At 39.3% G+C, this 25,182-nt stretch overlaps 1 protein-coding gene and 1 pseudogene across 1 annotated transcript in view; one reads left to right on the top strand and one right to left on the bottom strand.

Annotated features, from left to right (window-relative positions):
- The window catches only part of LOC102829344, a 98,547-nt pseudogene extending 97,455 nt beyond the window's left edge, over positions 1-1,092 (bottom strand).
- The window catches only part of PIEZO2 (piezo-type mechanosensitive ion channel component 2), an 861,527-nt gene that overhangs the window by 161,161 nt on the left and 675,184 nt on the right, over positions 1-25,182 (top strand). Inside the window, exon 2 of the mRNA XM_006868690.1 lies at positions 10,626-10,721. Coding sequence (XP_006868752.1) covers positions 10,626-10,721 — 96 coding nt within the window. The remainder of the gene's footprint in view (positions 1-10,625; positions 10,722-25,182) is intronic.

Here is a 25,182-nt window from a genome sequence, read left to right as displayed (position 1 = left end):
GATAATATATAGCAATTATTCTTGCATGTAACTCATTCCATTCTCGGCTGATATTCTCAGCGATCCATACTCCGTGCAGGTGGGCCTGCACTATGGGCCAAGGGAAGGCCAAAGCATTATACACAAGTTTAGTTACACAAATGGAGTGGTAATCAGCATGGCACGCAAGACGTTGCCAGACCACGACCTGCTCTAAGGTATCCCCAAGTACGTTAACAGTATCATACAGTCCATTCAAGCGATGTTCAATGGCCAGATCAATCTTTTCTTGCCAGTCCCAGTTGTAGGTAACATTGTCCATCAGCTCGTTGACAGTAGCTGCAGTCTGAATTTCTTGAGTAAGGGCAACTGTGGTGGCAGTGAGGGAAACGAGCAGTGATATGAGGGAGACAATGCCTACCACAATGAGACCAAGACCTCTTCTGGATCTGGCAAGCAATTTAGTAAAATGATCAACAAGTTGTAAACCTGCATCATCATACCATTTCTGGGAAATATTCACTGGTAATAATATATATGCTGGTCGCTTAAGGGGCATAACAGTAGTATTAGGTCGCAAGTCTGTAATACAGGTACGCAACTGACAATGGAGACAGCTTGTCTAGAGTATACCCCTGATGAAATGTAATTCCAAACATGAATGTTCCCAGTTAGAAACACAAAAGGTTCAGGAAGACATAAAGAAATTTTGTTAGAAGTGTGATTAAGGTTACAAACACCGGTGGCAGGACATCGCAAACTCTGTGCAACTATTCCAACAGGTCCATATTTCAAAGGAGCAATATGGCACACATTCTATGTGAAAGAGTTGTCGGAAACTGTATGGCAAATAGGACAAGAATAACTGCATCCAGTATAATTATATGTCTGAATTTCTCTAATCAGGTGACCATCCGATGGGAGCCCCATGCTTGAGTCGTTTGAGTATAATGGGAGCGGGGCTCGATTCCCCCCTTTCCGTGACATAGGTCTCACCAGCAGAGGGTGTGGGATGACAGCCCAATGGATCGCCGCCTGCATCATCCACATGCCGCACAAGGCGCTCAGGAATCCAACGAGGACCAGGTTCATTCTGTTGAAAAACACAGACATGGCCTCATCCCCATATGAGAACAGGGTTGGGCCCCTTCCATGTGCCTGTTAGGGCATCTTTCCATTTTACCATAGGTTTCGGGGCGCTTGGCTCCTGGTTGCCATGCCTATCCACAGCCGTGAGGCCAGAGGCATCAGTTAAAAGGTAGTTAAGGATGAAAATGACGTGGTTGATATAATTTTGAGGTGTGTGGGGGTAGGATTCCCCCTTCTTTATTTTTCAGGATAAGACTTTATAGTGGCATGTGGGCATTCAACAATGCCTTGGCCCTGGGGACTGTAAGGAATGCCAGTAGTATGCTTGATAGAGAAGGTCTTGCAAAACGCCACAAAACGGGCACTAGTATAGCCAGACCCATTGTCTGTCTTAATGCTTTGAGGTATGCCCATAGCGGCAAAGGCATGTAATCAATGTTTTATCACTTGGGTGGTCCCCTCTCCCATTAAGGGGGAGCAGCAAATGAGGCCGGAAAAGGTGTCTACAGAAACATGCACATACTTAAGCCGACCAAAGCTAGGAATGTATGTGACGTCCATTTGCCACAAAGCATTGGGGCGTAAACCTCGAGGATTGACTCCAAAAGATGGAACAGATTAGTGGATGGGGCACTCAGGACAAGCATGAACTATTTGTCGTGTGGCTTCATGAGGGATATGAAACAACTTGTGGAAGGATTGACTGTTCTGATGATGTAGTTGATGCGAGGCTTGAGCACGCTGCAGATTGGAGTGTGCTAGATAAAGCTGTGCATCAGCAGCTGCATTGCCTTTGGCTAAGGTACCGGGTAAGTTACTGTGAGAACGTATGTGGGCAATATAGATGGGTTGTTCTCGCTGACATATCAGGCGTTTCACCAGAAGTTAATGGGTAATTAGACTTGCACATGGGCGCTTCCTCTTTTTCCAGAGCCATGTTAGAGTGCGGCCCTTCTTCTTCTGCCTTATCTACTACTGCCTCTCTTACTTCCTTGTCCTTTGGTGCCGGGCGCCATTTTAGAGCACGGCTTCTCCTCTTCTTGTTCCTTCTTTATGCTGACTGGAAAAAGAGCACTGACCGGAGAATCTGGCCAGGCTTCATCCCCACTATAATTTTCTTTCTTATCCTTGTGTTTCACATTCCCCAATTCTTTTTCTATGCTCAAAGTCTGTAAAGATAGTAAATCAGGGTATATGGGTGGAGGTGAAGTGGTTGGTTCCGTGGAACTGCCTCCCAGAGAATCGCTGCCAAAATCAAAAGTATCTCGGACAAGCCGCTACAAACTAAACGTATCGGCAGGCATCCGGGACGGGCCATTCTTAGCATAATATTCTTGCAGTTGATGACTTATCTGATTCCATAACTTAACATCAACCACTGCATCCTCAGGGAACCAAGGACAGACAATATTTACAAAGTCTATGAATTTACAAAGCCGGCTGTTATCTACTTTTGCACCTCTGCTACGTAGCATTTCTCTCAACATCTCTATATACCGTGCTTTTCCTGGTTTGTTACCCATACTTACCTGATCGGATTGCCCTCCCTTCTTCTAATGTCCACACGTCCTTATTCTCCGGGTCTCTTTTGGAGGGTCCTTTGCGTTATCTCTCATATTTGGGTCCCACGTTTTGGGCGCCACTTATCGGGGTCCGAGGTCTGCTCAGACCACTGCGCAGGTTTCCCAAAGGAGAGGCGAGGATTAACGAACAGGCAAGGGACACAGCTGATTGTTAGTGACAAAGTTTATTTCCATCCTCAGAGTATATATAGGGTGGGTCTGCAAGTCATAGCTGTTTTGCATAGTTACAAGTCTGTCCTTTACTGTGAATCAGGCGACCTTGGGAAAGCTCTGTAAATCAGACGACCTTGGGAAAGCTACCTTCCCTACTGTGTTGATAAGCAGACACTGTCTGGTTAGACCCAGCCCTTAAAGTGTAGTGAGGCCTGTAAGCCTTTTGGTCCCCTACAGTATATATTTAAATAAATTGTATATATTAATAGAACATCTCACATTTCAACAATCTTTATATGTACAATACAGTGACATTGTGTTCATTATTTTGTTCAATCATCACATTTATTCATTTCCAAGTTGTTCCATCATCCTTAGCAGAAGCTCAGTGTCCTCTAAGCATTGATGCTTTCTTTGCCTTTCTCTCCTGCCCTTGGTAATGACAATAAATACTTGTCTCTATGATGTTGTTGTTACTAGGTGCCATCAAGTTCTGACTTGTAGTGACTCTGTTCACAACCGAATGAAACACTGCCCAGTCTGCCCAGTCTTGCACCATCTCACAAATGCTTTTTTTTTTTTTTTTTTGGCTCATTGTTGCTGCCACTGTATCAATCCATCTTGCTGGGGGACTTCCTCTTTTTCCCAAACCCTCCTGATAATTATTGAGCATTATGTTCTTGGGACTAGTCCCTCCTGACAATATAGCCAAAGAATAAGAGACGAAGTCTCACCATCATTGAGTCTAAAAAGCATTCTGACTATACTTCTTTCAAGATAGATTTGTTTGTTCTTCTGGCAGTCCATTATACTTAAATATTCTTTGCCAGCACCATAATTCAAATGCATCAATTATTCTCCAGTATTCCTAATTCATTGTCCAATTTTTACATGCATATTATTGTTGTTAAGTGCCATTGAGTTGGTTCTGACCCACAGTGACACTGTATAGAATTTCTGAGGATCAGACAGAGATCTTTTGCAGCATATTTGCCTGATGGAGTACATCCTTTGATTTGACTGCTGCTTCCATGAATGGTTATTGTAGATTCAAATAAAATGAAGTCTTTGACAACTTCAACCTGTTCTCCATTTATCATAATGTTGCTTATAGATCAAGTTGTGAGGATTTTTGTTCATTTTACATTGAGGTGCAGTTCATACTGAAAACTGCAGTCTTTGATTTTCATCGGGAAGTATTTCAAGTTCTCTTGGCTTTCAGAAAGCAAGATTATGTCATCTGCATATCATTGGCTGTTAATGAATCTTCCTCCAATACTGATGTCATATTCTTGTTCATAAAATCCAGCTTCTCAGATTATTTGCTCAGCATACAGATTGAATAAATAAGGGGAAAGGATATATTGCTGGAACACACCTTTCCTTATTTTAAACCAGTTAGTATCCCCTTACTTTGTTGGAACAACTCATGTCATGTACAGGTTCCTCATGAACTCATTCTTTGAATTGTTACCCATAGCTTATTGTGATTCACACAGTTAAATGTATTTGCATAGTCAATAAAGCACAAGTAAACATCTTTCTGGCGTTCTCTGCTTTCAGCCAGGATCTATCTGATGTCAGCAATGATATCACTTGTTCTATGTCTTCTTCTGAATATACCTTGAATTTCTGGCAGCTCTCTGTGGCACTGTAGGATAAGCACTGGACCGCAAGGTCGGTTTGATCTGCAAAGTCGGCAGTTCAAACTCACTGCTGCTCTTTGGAAAACTTATACAAGGTCGCTATGAGTCGGAACTGACTCTACGGCATTTAACAACAACAGTAACACTGTTGACTTACTGCTACATTTTGGAATTATCCTTAGCAAAAGTTTACTTGCATGTGATATTGTTATTATTCAATAATTTTTTCCATTCTTTTTAGTTACTTTTCCTTAGAATAGACACAAATATGGATCTCTTCCAATCAGTTGGCCATGTAGCTGTCTTCTAAATTTCCTGGCATAGATGAGTGACTGCCTCCAGTGTTAAAGCAGTTTGTTGTACCATTTCAATTGGTATTTTAACCATTCCTGGACCCTTGCTTTTTGCCAATGTCTTTAGTGCAGCTTTGACTTCTTCCTTCAATACCATTGGCTCTTGATCTTATGTTACCTCTTGAAATGCTTGGGCATCGACAATTCTTTTTTTATATAGTAACTGTGTATTCCTTCCATCTTCTTTTGATACCTTCTGCATCATTCAGTATTTTACCCATAGAATCCCTCAATATTGCAACCCAAGTTTTGAATTTTTTCTTCAGTTCTTTCAGCTTGAGAAATGTTTAGTATGTTCTTCCTTTTCAGTTTTCTAAGTCCAGGTCTTTGCACATTTTATTATAATATTTTGTCTTCTCATGTTGCCCTTCGAAATTTTCTGTTCAGCTCATTAACATCTTCATTTCTTCAATATGCTTTAGCTACTCTACACTGAAGAGCAAACATCAGAATCTCTTCTGCCCTCTATTTTGGTCTTTTCTTTCTGTCCTGCCCTTTTAATGCCCTTTTGCTTTCTTCATGGATGTTATTGTTCCTATCATTCCATAACTCTTCTGGTCTTCAATCATTAGTGTTTAATGCATCAAATCTGTTCTTGAGATGGTCCCTAAATTCAGGTGTGATATGTTCAAAGTCATTTTCATTCTTGTGGATTTGCTTTTGTTTTCTTCAGCTTCAGCCTGAACTTGCATATAAACTCCTGGGCTTGTTTGGGCTGATAATATTGAGTTTTTCCACCATCTCTTCCCACAGATGTAGTCAATTTAACTCCTGTGTAGTCAGACTGGTTACAGCCATGTGTAGAGTCACTTTTTATGCTGCTGCATAAAGGTATTTGCAATGAATATGTCTTGCAAAATTCTATCCATCATCTTTTCTATCACATAGGTCATATTTCCCAATTACTGATCCTTCCTCTTTGTTTCCAACTTTTGAATTGATTGGAATTCAAGTAATTAATCAATGCATCTTCGTTGTATGTTTGATCAGTTTCAGACTGTAGAAGTTAGTTGTTGCTGTTGTTTAGTGTCCTTGAGTCTATTAGGATGCATAGTGACCCTGCATAAGGTTGCCAAAGTTTTAAATACTTAAAGGAGCAGAAAGCCTCATCTTTCTCCTGCAGAGTGGTTGGTGGGCTGGAACCACCAACCTTATAGTTCACAGACCTGGGCTTATTATATGGAGCCACTATGCACTTTAGATGTTGGTAGAATTCTTCAATGTCAACATCATTGGTTTAAGTGGTTGGTATGTAAATTTGAACAATAGTTGTATTAACTGGTATTCTTTGTAGGCACCTGGTTATTATCCTATCACAGACAGCATTGTACTTCAAAATGCATCTTAAAATGCTCTTTTTGATAATCTAAGTTGTATTCTTTTACCATACTTATCTATCCTGTATGCTGAGCAAATAACCCGAGAAGCTGGGTTATATGAAGAAAAATGTGGCATCAGGATTGGAGGAAGACTCATTAACAACCTGTGATATGCAGATGATACAACCTTGCTTGCTGAAAGTGAAGAGGACTTAGAATACTTACTGGTGAAGATCAAAGATCATGGCCTTTGGTATGGATTGCATCTCAATGCAAAGAAAACAAAAATCCTTACCACTGGGCCAATAAACTACATTCTTATCAAGAAGAAAAGATCGAAGTTGTCAAGGACTTCATTTTTCTTGGATCAACCGTCAACACTCATTGAAGCACCATCCAAGAAATCAAACAATGCATTCCATTAGGCAAATCTGCTGCACAAGACCTTTTTAAAGTGTTGAAGAGCAAAGATGTCAGCTTGAGGACTAAGGTATGCCTGACCCAAGCCATGGTATTTTCAATAACCTCATATGCCTGTGAAAGCTGGACAGTGAATAAGGAAGACCTTAGAAGAAATGATGATTTTGAGTTATGATGTTGGGAAATAATATTGAAAGTACCATGGACTTCCAAAAGAACCAACAGATCTGTGTTGGAAGAAGTGAAGCTAGAGTGCTCCTTGGAGCCAGGGTGGCCAAACTTCATCTTTTGTATGTCAGTCATATTGTGAGGAGGGACTAGTCGCTGAAGAAGGTTGTCATGTTTGGTAAGGTGGAGGGTCAGAGAAAAAGAGGAAGACACCCAGCAAGATGGATTGGCAAAGTGGCAGCATCAATGGGTTCAAGTGTGCAACAATTGTGAGGTTGGCCCAGGATTGGGCAGAGTTTCATTCAGTTGTACGTAGGGTCACTATGCCTCGGTAGCAACTTGATGGCACTTAACAACAACAAGTAATATCATTCCCTCAATTTGTCATTTCCAACATAGTAAACCATATCGTTGTCTGATTCAAAATGACCAACACCTGTCCATTTCAGCTCACTAATGACTAATATATTGACCCTTATGCATTGTATTTAATTTTTGATGACTTCCAATTTTCTTAGATTCATACTTTATACATTCCATGTTCTGATAATTAATGGATGTTTATAGATGTTTCTTTTAATTTTGAGTTGTACCTCATCAGAAAATGAAGGTCACAAAAGCTTTGCTTGATTCACATTATTAAGATCAACTGTAGCTTCACGAGGCAGTTCTTCCTCAATTGTATTTTGAGTGCCTTCCACCTGAGCAGCTCATCTTTTGGCACTATATCTGACAATATTCTGATGCTGTTCATAATTTTTCAGTGGCTGGCCCTTCTAGTGTGGTGCTGTAGGATCAGCACTAGACTGCAAACTCCAAGGTTGGTGGTTCAAACACACAACCTGCTTCTTGGAAATCCTATACAGAGTCGCTATGAGTCTGAACTGACTTGATGGCACACAACGTCTCTGCTTCCATCTCTAGCATTGCTGCTTCTCTGGATAGGGTCCCCAACTCCACACTTCTCCCTTGATGGTGACAGGGTCCTCCACTTCTAGACTGCAAGATCAACCACACCCCTTCTTTTGTTACAAAACATCTACCTTTACATTTGCAATACTCAAAAATAGTCCTGATAACAGTTATTCACTACTGAACCACAAGAATCTTATCCCCATGTCCTTTCACCAGTCCCGTCCAGACAGGTTAGAAACCACTCAGTGGAGAGTCTACCTTCCCCCACCCTATCTGTAACTAGGCTCCCTCTTGAAAGCTTGTAAGCCAGTCACTTCTTGCTTTTGTAGTATCCCCATTCGGGGTAGCCAATGTCTAAGTTGCCCATCCCTGTCAACCCTGTATACCAAGGTGGTGGGAATGATCCTAGCTGTAAAGATTCATTCCCTCTTTTGAGCTACTACATCCGTAAGTATAGGTAATCAGATTGTAGTGGAGTACTCTTTTTTCTTTAGAAAGATTTAAATCTTTCTTTCTCTAGTCGAGTTCTGATCATCCAGCCATTGAAGCCAGGTCAAATGGGTACGATCTGCAGGTAGGTGTTTTTGTGTATCTGCCCTCACTTCATATCAGATGGACGCTTCTCCCTCCGCTCTAGTCGTATGTGGCCATGTCCCTGTCCCTGGGTCCAGGAGTCCCCAGATCTTGCCAGGTCTGAATCCAGGTGGACAGGAGTCTATTGAACGTGGTTGGACTTAGCTCTCAACTTTATTGCTGTTTTCCTCCCACGTCCCCTTATTGGTATGCCAGCATGGTCACCAGCAAGACTACATGCCTACTCATGTATTCCCCTTGAGTCTCAGTCTTGGAAAGGGGTTTGCCCTGAGGTAACCTGACCACTTGCTTAAATGGCTCCCCAGCGAACAACTTGCTTGTTCTTGTAGTATTCAGACTGCTGTTCTTGTTTTTCATTTTTCCTGTTGGTCTTTCTTTCAAGAAGTATCTTCTGTTCTTCTTGCCACTCCAGGCTACTCTGCTTGCGCTTTCAAGTGGAAATTTCCCACCTCAAAACATTCTGGATGGGGATCAGTATTCCACTGATGGTCTTATGCAATACCAAGGCTCCGCAGGAAGCCTCCTTCACTGGGCAAGTTCTGGCCCCGTTTTAGATATTCCAATCAGTTATAGGCTGAAGATGGACTTACAAGCTTTCTACAGTGATGTTTCTGGCTATTTCTTTCTCTCCCCCTCAAGTGTCTATTTTACAATAACAGGCAAGGGAAACCAAGATTCAAAAGATAGCCGAGCATCTTAACATTATTTCCACTGTTTTACCCCTTAAAACCATGCCCCAATCTCTGTATCCCAGAGTCCTGTTTTTCCAAGGCTGAGTATACATCACTATTTACCTCTATCCCAATTAGCCCATGCACTCTTGTCTAAATGTTCTCCCATCTGCCTTGTTTTTCCATTCCCCTCCCCTTTCTTGTGCATTGCCTGACCTCCAGCACAAAAACTATCCTGTATATATCCCCTACCTTGTTCTCCACCTTCCCCTCCCTCCCCTTGCTGCACCCCCCTACACCCCCGGTAACCAACAAATAATTTTGTTTTTTTCCTTTTTAGTGTGGAAACTTTTTCTTAATCTTTTACAATAATGGTCCTATGCAGTATTTCTCCTTTTATGACTGACTAATTTCACTCAGCATAATGTCTTCAAGGTTCATCCATGTTATGTGGTGGCTTGCAGCTTTCTTATTCTTCTTCAAGGTAGCATAATATTCCATTGTGTATATGTACCAAAAGTTTGTTTATCCATTCTTCCATTGTCTCCATCTTTTTGCTATTGTAAATAGTGTTGCTATGAACATTGGTGTGCATATATCTACTCATGTTAAGGCTCACATTTCTTGTGGATAAATACCAAGTAAAGGGAATGCTGGATCATTTCCAACTTTCTGAGGAAGTACCATACTGTTTTCTAGAGTAGTTGGACCATTTTGCAATCCTTTCAGCAATGTAGGAGGGACCCAGTCTCTCCACATCCTTGCCTGCATTTATTGTCCTCTATTTTTTTTTTTTTTAATCTTTTACTGTTATTGCTGGTGTGACATGATATCTCATTGGTGTTTTGATTTGCATCTCTCTAATAGCTAATGATGGTGGATATTTCTTCATATGTTTGTTGACTGCCCACATGTTTTCCTTGGTGAAGTGTCTGTTCATGTCCTGTGCCCATTTATAAATTGAGTTATTTGTCTTTTTTTTATAGAGGTGTAGTTTCCTATATATTTTATAAATTAGTCCGTTGTCTGATATGTCATTGCAAAATATTTTTTTCCCATTCTGTGGGCTCCCTTTTTACTCTTTTGGTGAAATCTTTTGATGCACATAAGTTTTTAGTTTTTAGTATATCCCAATCATCTATTTTGTCAACTTTTGTTTGTGTAGTTTTGACAATGTTTGGTAGTCTGTATTAGAGCCCTCAAATTTGTCCCTATTTTTTTCATTGATGGCCTTTATAATTCTAGGATTCACATTTAGGTCTTTAGTCCATGCTGAGTTGGTTTTTGTATATGGCATGAGATAAAAATCTTGTTTTAATTTTTTGTATATCACTTTCCAGTTGTGCAACACCATCTGTTGAAGAGACCTCCCCATGTAGTATACTTAGGTCCTTTGTCAAAAATCAGTTGGCTGTATATGGATAGGTTAATTGCTGGATTCTTAATTCTGTTTCATCGATCTATTTATATTTTATTGTACCAGTACCAAGCTTAAACATAGTTATTTTAAGAGCAGGGTTCATGTATTTTAATAGTCAAATTCTCATTATAGTCAACATAGTGATAAGTGCAAGTTAAATACTCAGTTATGACTTTGTAATTAATGTATTCACTTAGGCAGTGATATAATTTGATTCTGAGCTACCTGAAGCCATCACCTATAAAATTATCGTGCACCCGGTTTCTGATAACCTACCAATGTTAATGATCTCCTGTTTTCTCTTTCCACTCACAGCGTGTGCTTTCCGATACAATGGGCTCTCGTTTGTCTACCTTATCTACCTCTTGCTCATTCCTCTGTTCTCAGAACCAACAAAAGCAACGATGAACGGTAAGAACCATTTACTATTACATCTACAGAGTTATTCAGTCTGAATGTATCTTACTTAACCTTTTGTTGTTGTTGTTATGTGCCGTGGAGTCGCTTCCGACTCATAGCGACCCTGTATAGGGTTTCTGAGGCTGTAAATTTTTATGGGGGCAGAACGCCTCATCTTTCTTCCACGTTAGGTGGCCCTATATTCCACTGAGAGATGGTTTCTGTGCAGCAGAATAGAACAGGCACGGAGTGTTCTAACAGCTAAACCAAGTGGAACAATGTGGAGCTTGATTGTGATACTTGTGGTATTACTGACACAGCTACTCTGTCCAAATAAGTTCTCTAGTAAGTCTTTATTAGCAGGCTTGGTTGTATATCTGGAATATTTGGGCCAATAAAGAATAATTCAGAATATTATCAATAAAATGAGGCAAAAACATTGGCATGTGCTCTTGCAAATTGGATTTCTGGGCGAATGTGGTGGTGAGTGGAAAAGATGCTGAGAAGTATCTTAAATTTCTTATCTAAGCCTCTTATCAGAGTAGCTGGGTTGGAAACTTGATTCCAATACAACTTGCTCATACATCTTCTGAGATCTCATAAGTATGCATTAATAAAGTAACTAAACAAAGTAATTTGGGTTTGAGATATAGTTTTTCAATCATGTTATTGCAAATCTATATATCCCTTCTCCCTTGTGCTGTAAGAATTTCAAGGTCTAGAATGACAACCGTATTTCCTGACATCTCACTAGGATGCATGCTATGGCTTATGAATATGAATTTATTTATTTGACATCTTCCCCAAGTATAATAATGAAACCATATTTAGCTAATTTGATATATTGCTTTTCAGAACAATACAGTTACAAGAAATAGACTCTGCCACATACCTTAGGTGAAAACCGTGTAGGGGAAAGGAAGTTGTGTTTGAGCCAGCTACCGTGTGACATGGGAAGGGTGAAGTTGTAGCTCTGAGTTGGCATACTTGTTAATGATAGGCTCTGGAGGGGAAGAAGGAAAGCTTTTGGTATGAATGGAGCAACAGATACTGAGCCCTGTCTTTTCTGGCCTTCCTATTTGCTGTTGAATTTATAGTGTACATGGATTATGATCATTCCTCCAAGTCATTATGTCTGCAGATGCTATGTTGATTTTTCTTAGTTTAGAAAGAACCTAAATAATAGCTCCTCTAGGTCACTTAAATATTCTATAGACCAACCTAAGAAAAGCTAGAGAATTGAGAGTTAATGAAAATCATCATTAAATCAGAAATACATAAGTCACAGCTTTATTCCTAAAGACTTCAGCCTAAAAACAGACATTTAAACATTATAATTTTCTAGCCCCAGAAACAAGATTATCATGTATTGGCAGATTCTATTTCATGATTTATTGAAAGAGAGTTTCATACATATGCAGACTATTATTGTTGCTGTGTGCCATGGAGTCAGTTCTGACTCATAGTGACCCTGTATAGGATTTCTGAAGCTGTAAATCGTTATGATAGCAGAAAGCCTCATCTTTCTCCTGTGGAACCACTGGCAGTTTTGAACTGCTGACTGTGAGATTAGCACCCCGATGTGTAACTACTACACTACCAGAGCTCCTTGTAGTGCTTTAAAAATGAGTACCTTTATGTTTTTTCCTAAGTTACCTACTATTTTTATAATACAGTGTTTCTATGTTGTATTGGAAGCACAGTGGCTCCATATTATAAGCACTAGCCTGTGAACCACAAGTTCCATAGTTAAGTCTGCCAGTTTCTCCATAGTGGAAAGATGAGGCTTTTTGCTCTCATGAAGTCTTAAAAAAAAAAGCCTCAGAAACCCTATATAGGGTTGAGTGGGAACCAACTTGACAGCACTCAATGACAACAACAGCTGTATTGTTTTATTAGAAATCAGGGATTGGGGTTTCCTTTTTGGCACTTATATGACAATCCTGACATTTGCTTTCTTTACAAACTAACCAGCTCTGGTATCTTTCAGTTGGTTGTCTCAATGTCTACAGGGTCATGAATACTCATCCATATCAGAAAATATAAGAATGGACTTCCCAGTTTATGCCCAGGTGTGCCAGGAAAGTCATAGGTGAGGCATAGCATCAGAAGCAGAAAGCAAATTCTCCATATGAATAGAAATATTCTGAATTAGTCTGCCAGTCCATTTTACAACAAGATAGCAGAAGGTCAAACTAAAAACAAGTAAGTGCATAGATTCTGCTGGTGCTCTTCTTTCAGGAGAAGAACTGGGCTCAAAAGGAAAACCCACAGGTATCTTTCCAATTAATATCTGGAGATAGGAATACTTATTTTTCTCTTTTCTGCATGTTGTTGTTGTTAAGTGCTATCAAGTTGATCCCGACTCATAGCGACCCTGTATAGGATTTCTAAGGAGCACCTAGTGAGTTTGAACCTCCGACCTTGTGGTTCAAACCGACCTTTCACCCACAGCACCATATGACTGATATAACTGATTTAGCATAACATACCTCATTTTCATTTGTTTGTTTCTTTGCTTATGTAATGGCATAGGGACTCTTAGAAAGAATGTCTCACACACATATACACATATGAAGGTGAGTCAAAATTATCTGTACTCTGGTTGTAGAATTTATTTGTATCAATTTTTAGAAAAGACAAATTATTTTTCAGCATAATCTCCTCACTTTTTAATACACTTTGTCCATCTGCTAACAAGCTTTTCATATTCTCTTACTAAAAAATGTTTAGACTGAGCTGCAAACCATGATTGTATTTCTGTTTTCACTTCTTCATCAGAGGTGACTTTTTGTCCTCAAAGGGCTGCTTTCAGGAACCCAAACAGGTGAAAATCCAATGAAGCAATATCAGGACTATAGGGAGGATACTTTAACACCTCAAAAGGAAGGTTTCACAGAGTGTCAACAGTGTGGGCAGAGATGTGTGTACGTGCATTGTCATATAAGATCGTAATGCCCTTGGATAGCAATTTCCTGTATTTAATCTGAAGTTTAGATTTCAGCTCTTCAGTGAGCATCTCACTGTAATGAGCACTGTTGATTGTTGAACCTTTGTCCTGATAGTGTTCTAATATGGTCCTTGAGAATCCCAGAAAACTGTTAAATATCAATTTTCCAGCTAATGGTTGACTTTTGAATTTTTTCTTGTTTGGTGATTGAGGATGTATCCGTTCCATACTCTGCTATTTACTCTCAGGCTTGTCATGATGAATCTATGTCTCATCACCAATAACAATTAAAAAAAAAACAAAAAACAAAAAAACTTTTACCTTTCCAAGATTTGGAATATCAGTCCAAATTTTGTTTGCAGATATCCAAATGCGTTTGTTTATGCTCTTCCATGACTTTTTTCTGTACCCATCTCGCACAGACTTATCGAAAGCCAAGTCTGTCTTGGATAATTTCATAGGCAGAGCCACAGCTGATTTGGAACTGATTTGCCATAACCCACTGTCAGTATTATTTCATGTGTACACTCAGTGTTGTCATCAGCTGTCAACTTAGACAGGCCTTTTAATATAACCAGAGTGAAGATAATTTTTTACTCATCTGTGTATATTGCTGGTCACATAGGACTCATGGAGTTACTGAAGTCTATTTTTTTGAGGAATTTCTTTAATTTTCTTTCTGTGCGATAATATCTATAATATAAAATTTGTCATTTTAGCCATTTTTAAGTGAACAATTCAGTGGCATTAACTGCATTCACAATGCTGTTTCCAAACTTTTTCATCATCCCAAACAGAAATTCTGTATCCATTAAGTAACAATTCCTTATATCCCCCTGCTCACAATTCCCAGTAACCTCTCCTCTACTTTCTGTTTCTATATATTTTGTCTATTCTAGATATATAAATGATGAGATCATATAATATTTGTCTTTTTGTATCTGGTTTACTTCCCTTAGCATAATGTTTTCTAGGTACAACACTGCATATGTTAGAACATTAATGCTTGCTGGACTGCAATGTTGGTTTGAACTGCAAGGTCGGCAGTTCAAGCTCACCAGCTGCTCCTTGGAAACCCTAGGTAGGGTCTCTGTGGGTCAGAGCCAACTCGAGGGCACTTAACAGCAACACTTACCATTGTATGGATAGATCAAATTTTACTTCTCCATTTATATATAGAGGGACATTTGGGCATTTCTAAGTTTAGGCTCCTGTGAATACTACTGCAGTCTACATTGATGTACGAGTATCTGTTTATGCTCCTGCTTTCATTTCACTTGGTGTATACTTGGGAGTGGAATTGCTGGAAAAAAAGTTCATTTTATTTTTAACGTTTTGAGGAGCTGCCAAACTGTTTTGCACAAAGAATGCACTCTTTTTTTCCTGCCAGTAGCAATGAGAGTTTCAACACTTGATATTTTGTGTTTTGTTTTATTTGTTTATTAAATAGTAGGTATCCTAAGTGAGATCTCATTGTCATTTTGATTTGCATTTTCCCAATGACTAATGATGTTGAGCAGTTTTTCATGTGCTTATTTGCTATATTTTTTGGAGAAATATCTATTTAAGTCCTCTGTCCAGCTTTTAATTGGGTTGTTTCTTTTTTGTCAAGTTGTAGGAGTTTTTTGTTTTGTTTTACTTAAAAAAAAATTATATATATATATAAATTCTCAATAGCAAACCCTTACCAGATATATTATTTACAAATATTTTCTCCCATTCTGCTGTGGCTTATCTTTTTCTTGCTTGATGTTTTCCTTTGATGCACACTCTTTTTTAACTTTAAAGTCCGGTGTATCTGTTTTTTGTTTTTGTTTTTCTTTTGTTGTTCATTCTTTTATTGTCATATTTAAGAATTAATTTCCAAAATACAAAGTCACAAATTACATGTGATTATTTTTCCTATAAACATATCTATAGTGAGGGCCAGTATATTAAGAATTTTCATGTCATCTCTTAGAAGGTAGTTCCTTGGCATTGTTTTTTTTTTGTTTTTTTTTGGACAATCTGAAAAGTAAAATTTCAGTACTTTCCTCCAGAAGCTCCACAGGAGAAAGATGAGGCTTTCTGCTACCATGAAGATTTAGAGCCTTGGGAGCACAATTATAACTCGATGGTACTTAACAACAACAACAACAACTATGGTAGTGTAGTGTATTATGAGCTGGACTGCTAACTGCAAGTTTGGCAGTTGCAATCTATGAGTCACTTTGTGGGAGAATGATGAGGCTTTCTGCTCCCGTAAAGATGTACAGTCTTGGAAACCCTGTGCCGGGTTGCTATGATTCTGAACCGACTCTATGGCACACAACCACCAACACCACTACAGATGTTTAATTAAGGAGCCCCAGTTAGCGTGGTGAGTTATGAGGCAGGCTGCTAACCATGAGGTCAGCAATTGTAATCTCCCAGCCTCTCTATGGGACAAAGATGAGACTTTCTGCTCCCATAAAGAAGAGGCTTTCTGCTCCCACATATGTAAAGTCAGAACCTGTACAGGGATTCTGAAGCTATGAGTTGGAACCGACTCAAGGACACACCACCAATAGTACCACCACTATGCTGATAAATTAAGCCAAGGGTGTCAGCCTGTTTTTGATGTAGTTCCTTCAGCAAGACAAAGAGCACCCAAGTGTTATCCATACGTTCCCATACCTATGTCTAAACAGATGATTTAGAATAGGCCTATACTATATTGCTAAGGCAAAAAATTAATAAAATTGAATGATGAGAGATGAAACTTATAAAATCACAGAATTCTTGAGATGCAAGAGCTCTTGGAGTTATCAAACATCTTCTAGTATTTAGTGGTGGAATCCTTCCTATAACATTCCTGTTGCCTGATCATATCTATCAGGGAAGTTTATGGAATAATTAGGCAATCCTTTCTTATATTAAACTAAAATTCACCCACCTGCAAATCCCTGTCATTGCTTCTAACTTAACAGGGACTAGGACCTCAGTTTACAATAGTATTTATATAATAGTATAAATTTCAGATTTTAGAATTCTCATTCTTCTATTTCAGATCTTCAAATATATAATTGTATCACTGGAGTTTTATCAGGATCCAATCAGAATTAAGAACCACTCTGTTGTTGTTGTTATTGTTAAATGACCTTGAAACAACTCATAGCAACCCTGTATAGAATTTCAAAGGAATGGCTGGTGTGTTCCTTTTCATGTCTGACAATTTCTAGTTTTCTGAGATTCATACTTTGTACATTCCATCTTCTGATTATTAATGGATATTACAGCTGTGTCTCTTCATTTTGAGTTATGCTCCATCAGCAAATGAAGGTACCAAGGGCTTTATTTTATGCATGTCATCATGGTCAACTCTATTTTGAGGAGACAGCTCTTCCCCAGTTGTATTTTGAGTAACTTCTAGCCTGAGGGACTCATCTCCTGGCACTACATGACATTATTCTGATGCTTTTCATTATGTTTCAATATCCAATATTCTGCTGCTGACAGTGTTCCACTGCTATTCATAAGGTTTTCAGAAGTAGTCCATCTCTCCTTCTTAGTTTGTCTTTATCGGAAGCTCAGCTGAAACCTATCCACTGTGGATGACCCTGCTGGTATTTAAAATACCCGTGGTATAGCTTCCAGAATCACAGCAACATGAAAGCCACCACAATACAACAGACTGATAAAGGAGTGGTGGGGACTCTATCCTAGTCATTAATCAATTAACAACTCTTTTCAGATGTCAGGAAGTGAGTGATGAAGCTCTTTCCCTTTCATGTTTCTTACACTGGGCAAAGCAGTTCCTGATTTCTTGAGGACATGCTTTTTAGATGGTTGCCATCTATGTGAACTTTTGGGTTCTCACCTCTGGGTTAAGAACTCTTCTAATGTGTGTAGTGGAAGCTCCCTTGCATCCTTTAGGACACATGTCAGGATTCCCACATACCCAGCAGGAGGAGTTTTCTCATGACAGCCCACAGCTGCATCCCTCCCTGGGTGGTGTTCATGGCAACAGGCTTTATTCACACTTGCTTGCTCTCCTTACCTCCCAAACCCAGTGATTATTCAATACAGAGGCACAACAGCCTTGAGTCTGGAAATATTCTGAAGAGCCATACTAATACCAATATCCTGTTGCTGAGGCCCTGTAGTCAGTGTCTTTTTCCTTTGCTGAGTTGTGCTTCCCTCCCTCCCTTACAGGGGTGCTGTGGAACAGACTTCATGGCAAACCTCTTGCCCTGGGACTCTCTACCTTGGCCCCTGTTTCTGGGAGCCAAGTCTGGAGTGGTGGAACTGCAATCAGACACCTGATCAGACAGGAGAGCAATGCTGTTGGAGGTGGGGGCGGAGGTGGTTTCATCACTTAAGGACAGTACCTCTAATACTTTGCCACATGCTTTATTGAAGGTGCAGTATGTCTTTCATTTCAGCATGCAACTAACTAAACACTGAAGCCACTTCTCTGGCTAAGTCTAACTTCTGTGTAAATGAGAACCTTGTTCTCCAGGGTTTTAAAGCTTTGTGGGATTAAGTGAATTAATATGAATTTGGCTTCTCATAATTTAGGTGTATCACAAATTCTACTTCCTTAAAAATTATGTCATTAGTTCTGTAACTAAAGTAGCTGCTCTACCCCTATTCCACTTTTTGTTTCCTTGTCATTATTCCTACAGATCTTCTCTATGAGGCTAATTCTTTTGCTGCCTCTGGTTGAAATTCCTTGCTGTCCGCAGACCTCACCTGCTAACTCTTAGATAATAAAATTTTCTTTGGCCATGTTAGGGCCCCAGTAAATATTAGGTCAGTAATTCATAGCCCCTGTCCACAGTAAAAAATTACAGCTATAGACCGCAATTTGAAACTAACATTTTCCCTCTCAGCCAGTGTGTTCCTGTTGCTCATGGAAGCCCACTATAGGAGGGATATTAGTCAGCTTCTTCTCCATGCCCACTGTGTGCTGCTGTCTTTCTCTCACCTTTGTGGCTACTGTCCAAGCTGGGGGAGTCTCTCTTAGGGCAACCCACCAATGGGAACTCACACCTACACAGGTTGTTGACAGGTGGCATACTTTTCACCTTCTGATCATGACTACTTTTGGTGTCAGTAGTCCAGCTCTAACCACCTTCCCATTATTCCATTCAGTAAAGTGACTTTAAGTTGGCACCATCTAATAACTGTCCTTTGGAGAAAGAACCATGGGCTATAGTAGGCTATGAGATTTTGTTGTTTTTTATTTAATTTAATCAAAAGAGCATGAGTAATTGAAGAAATCGGTTTCTGATTTCATGTTAATTAACATTTAGGCTAAATTACCTGTTGATAAATTGCCAATAGCATTGCTTGTTAAAATATTTTATACTTTCACTTACAGCACACTTTTTATTTAAGCATATAATACTATAGAAAGGGAAGTTAAGCTTTTCTCCCTGTTCAAAAGCAGTGTATTTTACTTTAAGGAGACTACATTTAATTAAATTTATTGAGTTGTTGTTGTTGTTAAGTTCTGTCGGGTCGGTTCCAACCCATAGCGACCCTGTGTAGGGTTTCTGAGGAGCAGCATTGAGTAATATATAGTAAATCTGTCTTGGAGGAAGCATTGCCAGAATGCTTCTTAGAATTGAGGATGATGAGACTTTGTCTCTCATTCTTTGAGCATATTATCAGAGGAACTATTTCCTGGAGAATGTCATCATGCTTGGTAAAGTGGAAGACCAGCAAAAAAGAGAAAATTCCCCAAGGAAGTCCTGGTGTGGTGTTGTAGGATAAGCACTGGACCGCAATGTCCATTTGAACCACAGGTTGTCAGTTCAAACTCCCTAGCTGCTCGTCAGAAATCCTTTAACAGGGTCGCTATAAGTCGGAACTGACTCAATGGCACTTAACAACAGCCAGTTGAGTTAACAGCCAGTTCTCTGCACAAGGGTCTATGAAGACAGAGGTGCTATGAGTGCATTTAAGGCAGGTATTTTAATATGTGTTGGTGAAGGTTGATCACATGCATGTCTGCTATGTAGAAAAACTATTATATTAAGTGTGCATGATTTTTAAAAAAATTTTTTAACAAATGTTGATAGACAGACTGCCCTTTGCAAAACACTCTCCCTGGTATTATAGAGGATAAAAAGAAGGAGAATGCATAGCCCTTACTAAAGTAGACTCATATATGCATTGGCTCTTAAAGTACCTTGCTAAAGGATAGCTCTTTTACAGTCTGTATCTTGGAAACCATAGATGTATTCTGGTGATACTCTAGTTTCTTTGGACTCATTTGGGGCTACTCTTTGGTAGTTGCCTTTACAATTTTCCTTGAGTAAATTTCATATTGGCAAAGCATAGTTCTTTGAAGGTGAGTCTGATTTTTGAAGCATTTTGAGTAAATCTATTGGGGACACAAAAGTAAACAATGATTAAATGAATCATCAATTTTTAGGAAAAAAACCCAGAGTTTTTAGTATAAAAGAGTTTCTGAATGTCACTTACTGCCAACATGGGAACGTTTTACTTTTATTTGGATGAGCTCAGCTTTGTTAATACATGTAATGTAACAGTAAGCATGTATCTTTCTGTGATGGTACCTTAGTCGTCTGTCTGTGATCGAGTAATTTGGTAGAAAGTGAGAGACCCCAGTGGAAGACAGCATCCTGAATGAAATACTGATTAACAAGATTTGCCCTCAGAACTCAACTAATTTCAGTTCCCATTTGATTAAACTTGACAGAGACTTAAATGAAATATCTGGAGATATTCTTTAACTGAGGATATTGTTGTTGTTAAGTGTCCTCCAGTTGGCTCCTATTATAACGATCCTATACAAAAAAGTTGCATTTGGTGAGAAGGAGGTCTGGTAGCATAGTGGTTATGAATCGGGCTGCTAATCTCATGATCATCAGTTCAAAACTACCAGCTGTTTCGTGGGAAACAGATGAGGCTTTCTGCTCCCATACAGCCTCAGAATCCCTGACCAGGGTCGCTATGAGTTGGAACTGACTCCATGGCACATAACAACAAAACAACATACACAAAAGAAAGGAGTTCTGGTAGCGTAGTGGTTACAAATCGGACTGCTAATCTCGTGGTCAGCAGTTCGAAACTACCAGCCATTCTGAGGGAAAAAGATGAGGCTTACTGCTTCCGTAAAGATTTACAGCCTCAGAAACTCTGTATAGGGTCTCTATGAGTCGGAACCGACTCCGTGGCACTTAAAAACAACAACATACACAAAAGAACAAAATACTCTCCAGTCCTGCACCACCCTCACAATTGTTATGTTTGAGCCCACTGGCCTGTCATTGTGTTGGGGGTTTTCCTCTATTTCTCTGACCCTCCACTTTTCCAAGCATGTATACCCTTCTTCTCCAGGGATGGGTTCCTCTGATACAATGTCCAAAGTATGAGAGATTAAATCTCTCCATACTCACTTCTAAGGTTGGACTTCTTCTAAGACAGAGTTATTTGTTTTGGTAGTTCAGTGTTCTTTACTAACACTATAATTCAAATTCTTCTACAGGCTTTGGTATTCATCATCGAACTTTCACATGTGTGTATTGTTGTTCAGTGCCATTGAGTCTTTTTCAAATCATAGTGACAATGTTTAAGGTTTTCAAGGAGAGGCTTTTGTGCCACCAACATTATGGTTGGCAGTTCAATACTTATCCTACAGTGCCACACATGCATATGAGGCTATTTAAAATATAATGCTTGGATCACGCACATCTTTAATTCTTGTCTTAATTCTCTAATGCTGCTATAACAGAAATAACGTAAGCTTTAACAACCAGACATTCTTCTCTCACAGTTTAGGAGACTAGAAGTCTAAATTCAGAGTCCAAAGCTCTTAAAGCTCTTAGGGAAGGCTTTCTCTTTGCTGGCTCTAAGGAAAGGACCTTGTCTCCTTTCAGCATTTGTAAGTCCAGTGTTCTTTATAGATCTCCTTATATCTAGGCATCATCTACCCCTGGATCTAGGATCTAGGGGAAAACTCTGAAACAGACCATCAGTTGCTCCTATGCAAGTTGGAAAAAATTAAAACAATTCCACAAGAGCCAAAATTTGTACTTGAACACATCCCAGCTGAATTGACAGATCTCAAGATCAGATTTGATGCATTAGACACTAATGACCAAAGACCAGAAGATTTGTAGGATGACATTAAGAGCATCACACAAGAAAAAAAGCAAAAGACAAGAAAGAAGGAAAAGCCAAAAATGAATGTCAGAAAGACTCTGAAACTTGCTTTCCAGCATAGAGATATTAAGACAGATGGAAAAAAGGAGTTAAAGAGGTAAACAGAAAATTTCAAAGGGCAGATCAATAAGACAAAGTCAAGTACTATAATGAAATGTGCATAGACCTGGAGCTAGAAAATCCAAGGGAAGAACTCTCTCAGAATTTCTGAAGCTGAAAGAACTGAGGAAAAAATTCCAGCCTCGACTTGTAATATTAAAGAATTCTATGGGCAACATATTGAATGACTCAGAAAGTATCAAAAAAAGATGGAAGGAATACACAGAGCCAGTGGTACTGAAGGAAGAAAGCATTGGTAAAGAACAAGACTCTGGGAATTGATGGAATATAAATTGAAATCTTTCAACAAACTGATGCAGCACTAGAGTTACTCACTCATCTATGCCAAGGACACTGTAAGAGAGCTACCTGGCCAAATGATTGGAAAAAACTCTTATATGTACCCATTCCAAAGAGAGGTGACCCAATAGAATGCAGAAATCAACAGACTATATAATATCACATCCAAGCAAAATTTTGCTAAAGATAATTTAAAAATGGCTGCTACAGTACATTTATAGGGAAAGTCCAGAGGTTCAAGGCAGATTCAGAAGAGAATGTAGAACAAGCTATACCATTGCTGACATCAGATGGCTCTTGGCTGAAAGCAAAAAATACCAGAAAGATGTTTACTTGTGCTTTACTGAATATGCAAAGGCTTTCTACTGTGTGGATCTTGACAAACTATGGACAGCATTATGAAGAAAAGGTATTCTAAAACACATAATTGTACTCATGAGGGACCAAGAAGCAGTCATTCAAACAGAACATAGGGACACTGAATGGTTTAAAATCAGGAAAGTTGTGTGTTAGGATTGTATTTCTTTCACCATACTTACTCAATCAATCTGTTGATAAAATAACCTTAGAAACTGGATCATATGAAAAAGCATGTGGTATCAGGATTGGTGGAAGATTCATTAAACAACCTGTAATATATAGATGATATATCTTATGAAGATAAACGACCACAGTCTTCAATATGGCTTGCATCTCAATGTAAAGGGAAAAAAAAAAAATCCCAACCAAACAAGCAACACTCAATACTGGCCCAATAAATATCATGATAGAGAAAAGATTGAAGTTGTCCAAGCCCTCATTTTCCTTGGCTTCACCATCAACAGTCATCAAAGCAGCACTCAAGGAATAAAAGGACGTTTTGCAAAAGCAAATCTGCTGCACAAGGTATCTTTAATATGTCACTTAGAGGACAAAGGTGCACATGACCCAAACCATTCTGTTTTCAGTAGCCTTATTTGCATGTAAAAATTCAACAGTAAATATGGAAGACTGTAGAAGAATTGATGCATTTGAGTTATAGTATTGGAGAATGGTATCAAAAGTATCATGGACTGCTAGAAGAAAACATTTTTGTGTTGGAAAAAGTACAGCTAGAATGCTCATTAGAAGCCAGAATGACAAGACATAGTCTCTCATACTTTGGACATATTATCAGGAGGGATAAGTCTCTGGGGAAGGACATCATGCTTGGTAAAATGGAGATTTAGCAAAAAAGAGGAAGAACCCTAAAGTGATGAATTGGCATAGTGACAACAACCATGGACTCAAGCTTAACAATGACTGTGAGGTTGACACAGGACTGACCTCATTCTGTGGTTCATTCTGTTGTGCATTATTTTGCTGTGAGTTGGAAGCAACTGGATGGCACCTAATACCTACAGATTTCTTGGTCTAGTTGTGAAGATTTTCGTTTTCTTTATATTGAGGTGCAACCCATACTTAAAGCTATAGTCTTTGATCTTCACCAATATTTCAAGTTCTCTTTGCATCTTAGTCCTCAAACTAATATCTTTGCTTTTAAACACTTTAAAAAGGTATTGTGCAGCAGATTTGCCAAATGCAATACGTTATGTGATTTCTTGACTCCACCTTACCAAACATGATGTCCTTCTCCAGTGACTGGTTCCTCCTACAATATGTCCAAAATATGTTTGGCAATCTTAGCCTCCAAGGAGCACTCTGGCTGTACTTTTTCCAAAATTGATCTATTGGTTCTTTTGGCGACCCATGGCACTTTCAAATATTCTCCTCCAACACTATAACTCAAAAACATCATTTTTTCTACAGTTTTCCTTATTCACTGTCCAGCTTTCACATGCATATGAGGTTATTGAAAATACCATGGCTTGGGTCAGGTGCACCTTAGTCCTCAAGCTGACATCTTTGCTCTTCAACACTTTAAAAAGGTCTTGTACAGCAGATTTGCCTAATGCAGTATGTCATTTCATCTCTTGACAGATGCTTCCATGAGTGTTGATTTGATCCAAAAAGAATGAAATCCTTGGCAACTTCAATCTTTTCTCCATTGATAAGAATGTTGTTTATTGGTCCATCAGTGAGGATTTTTGTTTTCTTTACATTGCAATGCAATCCATACTGAAGGCTGTGTCCATTGATCTTCATCAGTAAGTGTTTTAAGTCCTCTTCACGTTCAGCAAGCAAGGTTGTATCATCTGCTAATACCCATTTGATCTGGCCTCAATGATTGGGTTATCAGAGCTCAACTGGAAGAAGAAAGAAGAGGGAAAAAAGATTAATCTGATACAATTTGATGAACTTGACCTACACCTATGGATGCACTAGCTCAAAACAGGGAACAAATCTTTGTAGCAGGGATCACTCCCACCCCCTCCATACATAGAGTAGACAGGGATGGGCAGTTTGAACATTGGCTATCCAAAATGGGGGGTGAGGGGGTGCTACAAAGGCAAGCAGTGACTGGCTTACAAGCTTTCAAGAGGGAACCTAGATACAGAGGGCATGGAAGAAGGTAGAATCTCCACTGAATAGTATCCAATCTGTCTAGGCAGGATTGATTAAAGGAAGTGCAGATAGGTCTCTTGTGATGCAAGGGTGAATAATTGTTACCAGGACTGATTGTGAAGGTTGTAAGTGTAAAAGCAGGCATTTTGTGGCTAGGAGGGGAGTGATTGACTTTGCAGCTGGGAGCGGAGGTCCCTGGAACCATGAAAGGAGAAGAGCATAGAGCAGAACCCTATCCAGAGAGGCAGCAATCCCTGAGATGGAGGCAGAGATGATGACGTGGAGAGATGGAGCAGCTGGGGACTCAGGACTCAGGGGAGGAATTGGGGCTGGAGTGGGGGGGGGGGGAAGCAGGCTTATAGGATGTACCCTTTCATTGATTGGTGAGCATGGAGGGGATTGTAACCATGGCAATGAAGCAAAATGCGATAGGATGAATGTAAAACTGATGTTCTCCCATGTAAACTGTCACATAATTCACAA

This window comes from Chrysochloris asiatica, unplaced genomic scaffold (genome assembly GCF_000296735.1).
Source record: "Chrysochloris asiatica unplaced genomic scaffold, ChrAsi1.0 scaffold00122, whole genome shotgun sequence".
In the NCBI taxonomy this organism is placed as follows: Eukaryota; Metazoa; Chordata; class Mammalia; order Afrosoricida; family Chrysochloridae; genus Chrysochloris; species Chrysochloris asiatica.
This window is presented reverse-complemented; position numbering and strand designations above follow the sequence as displayed.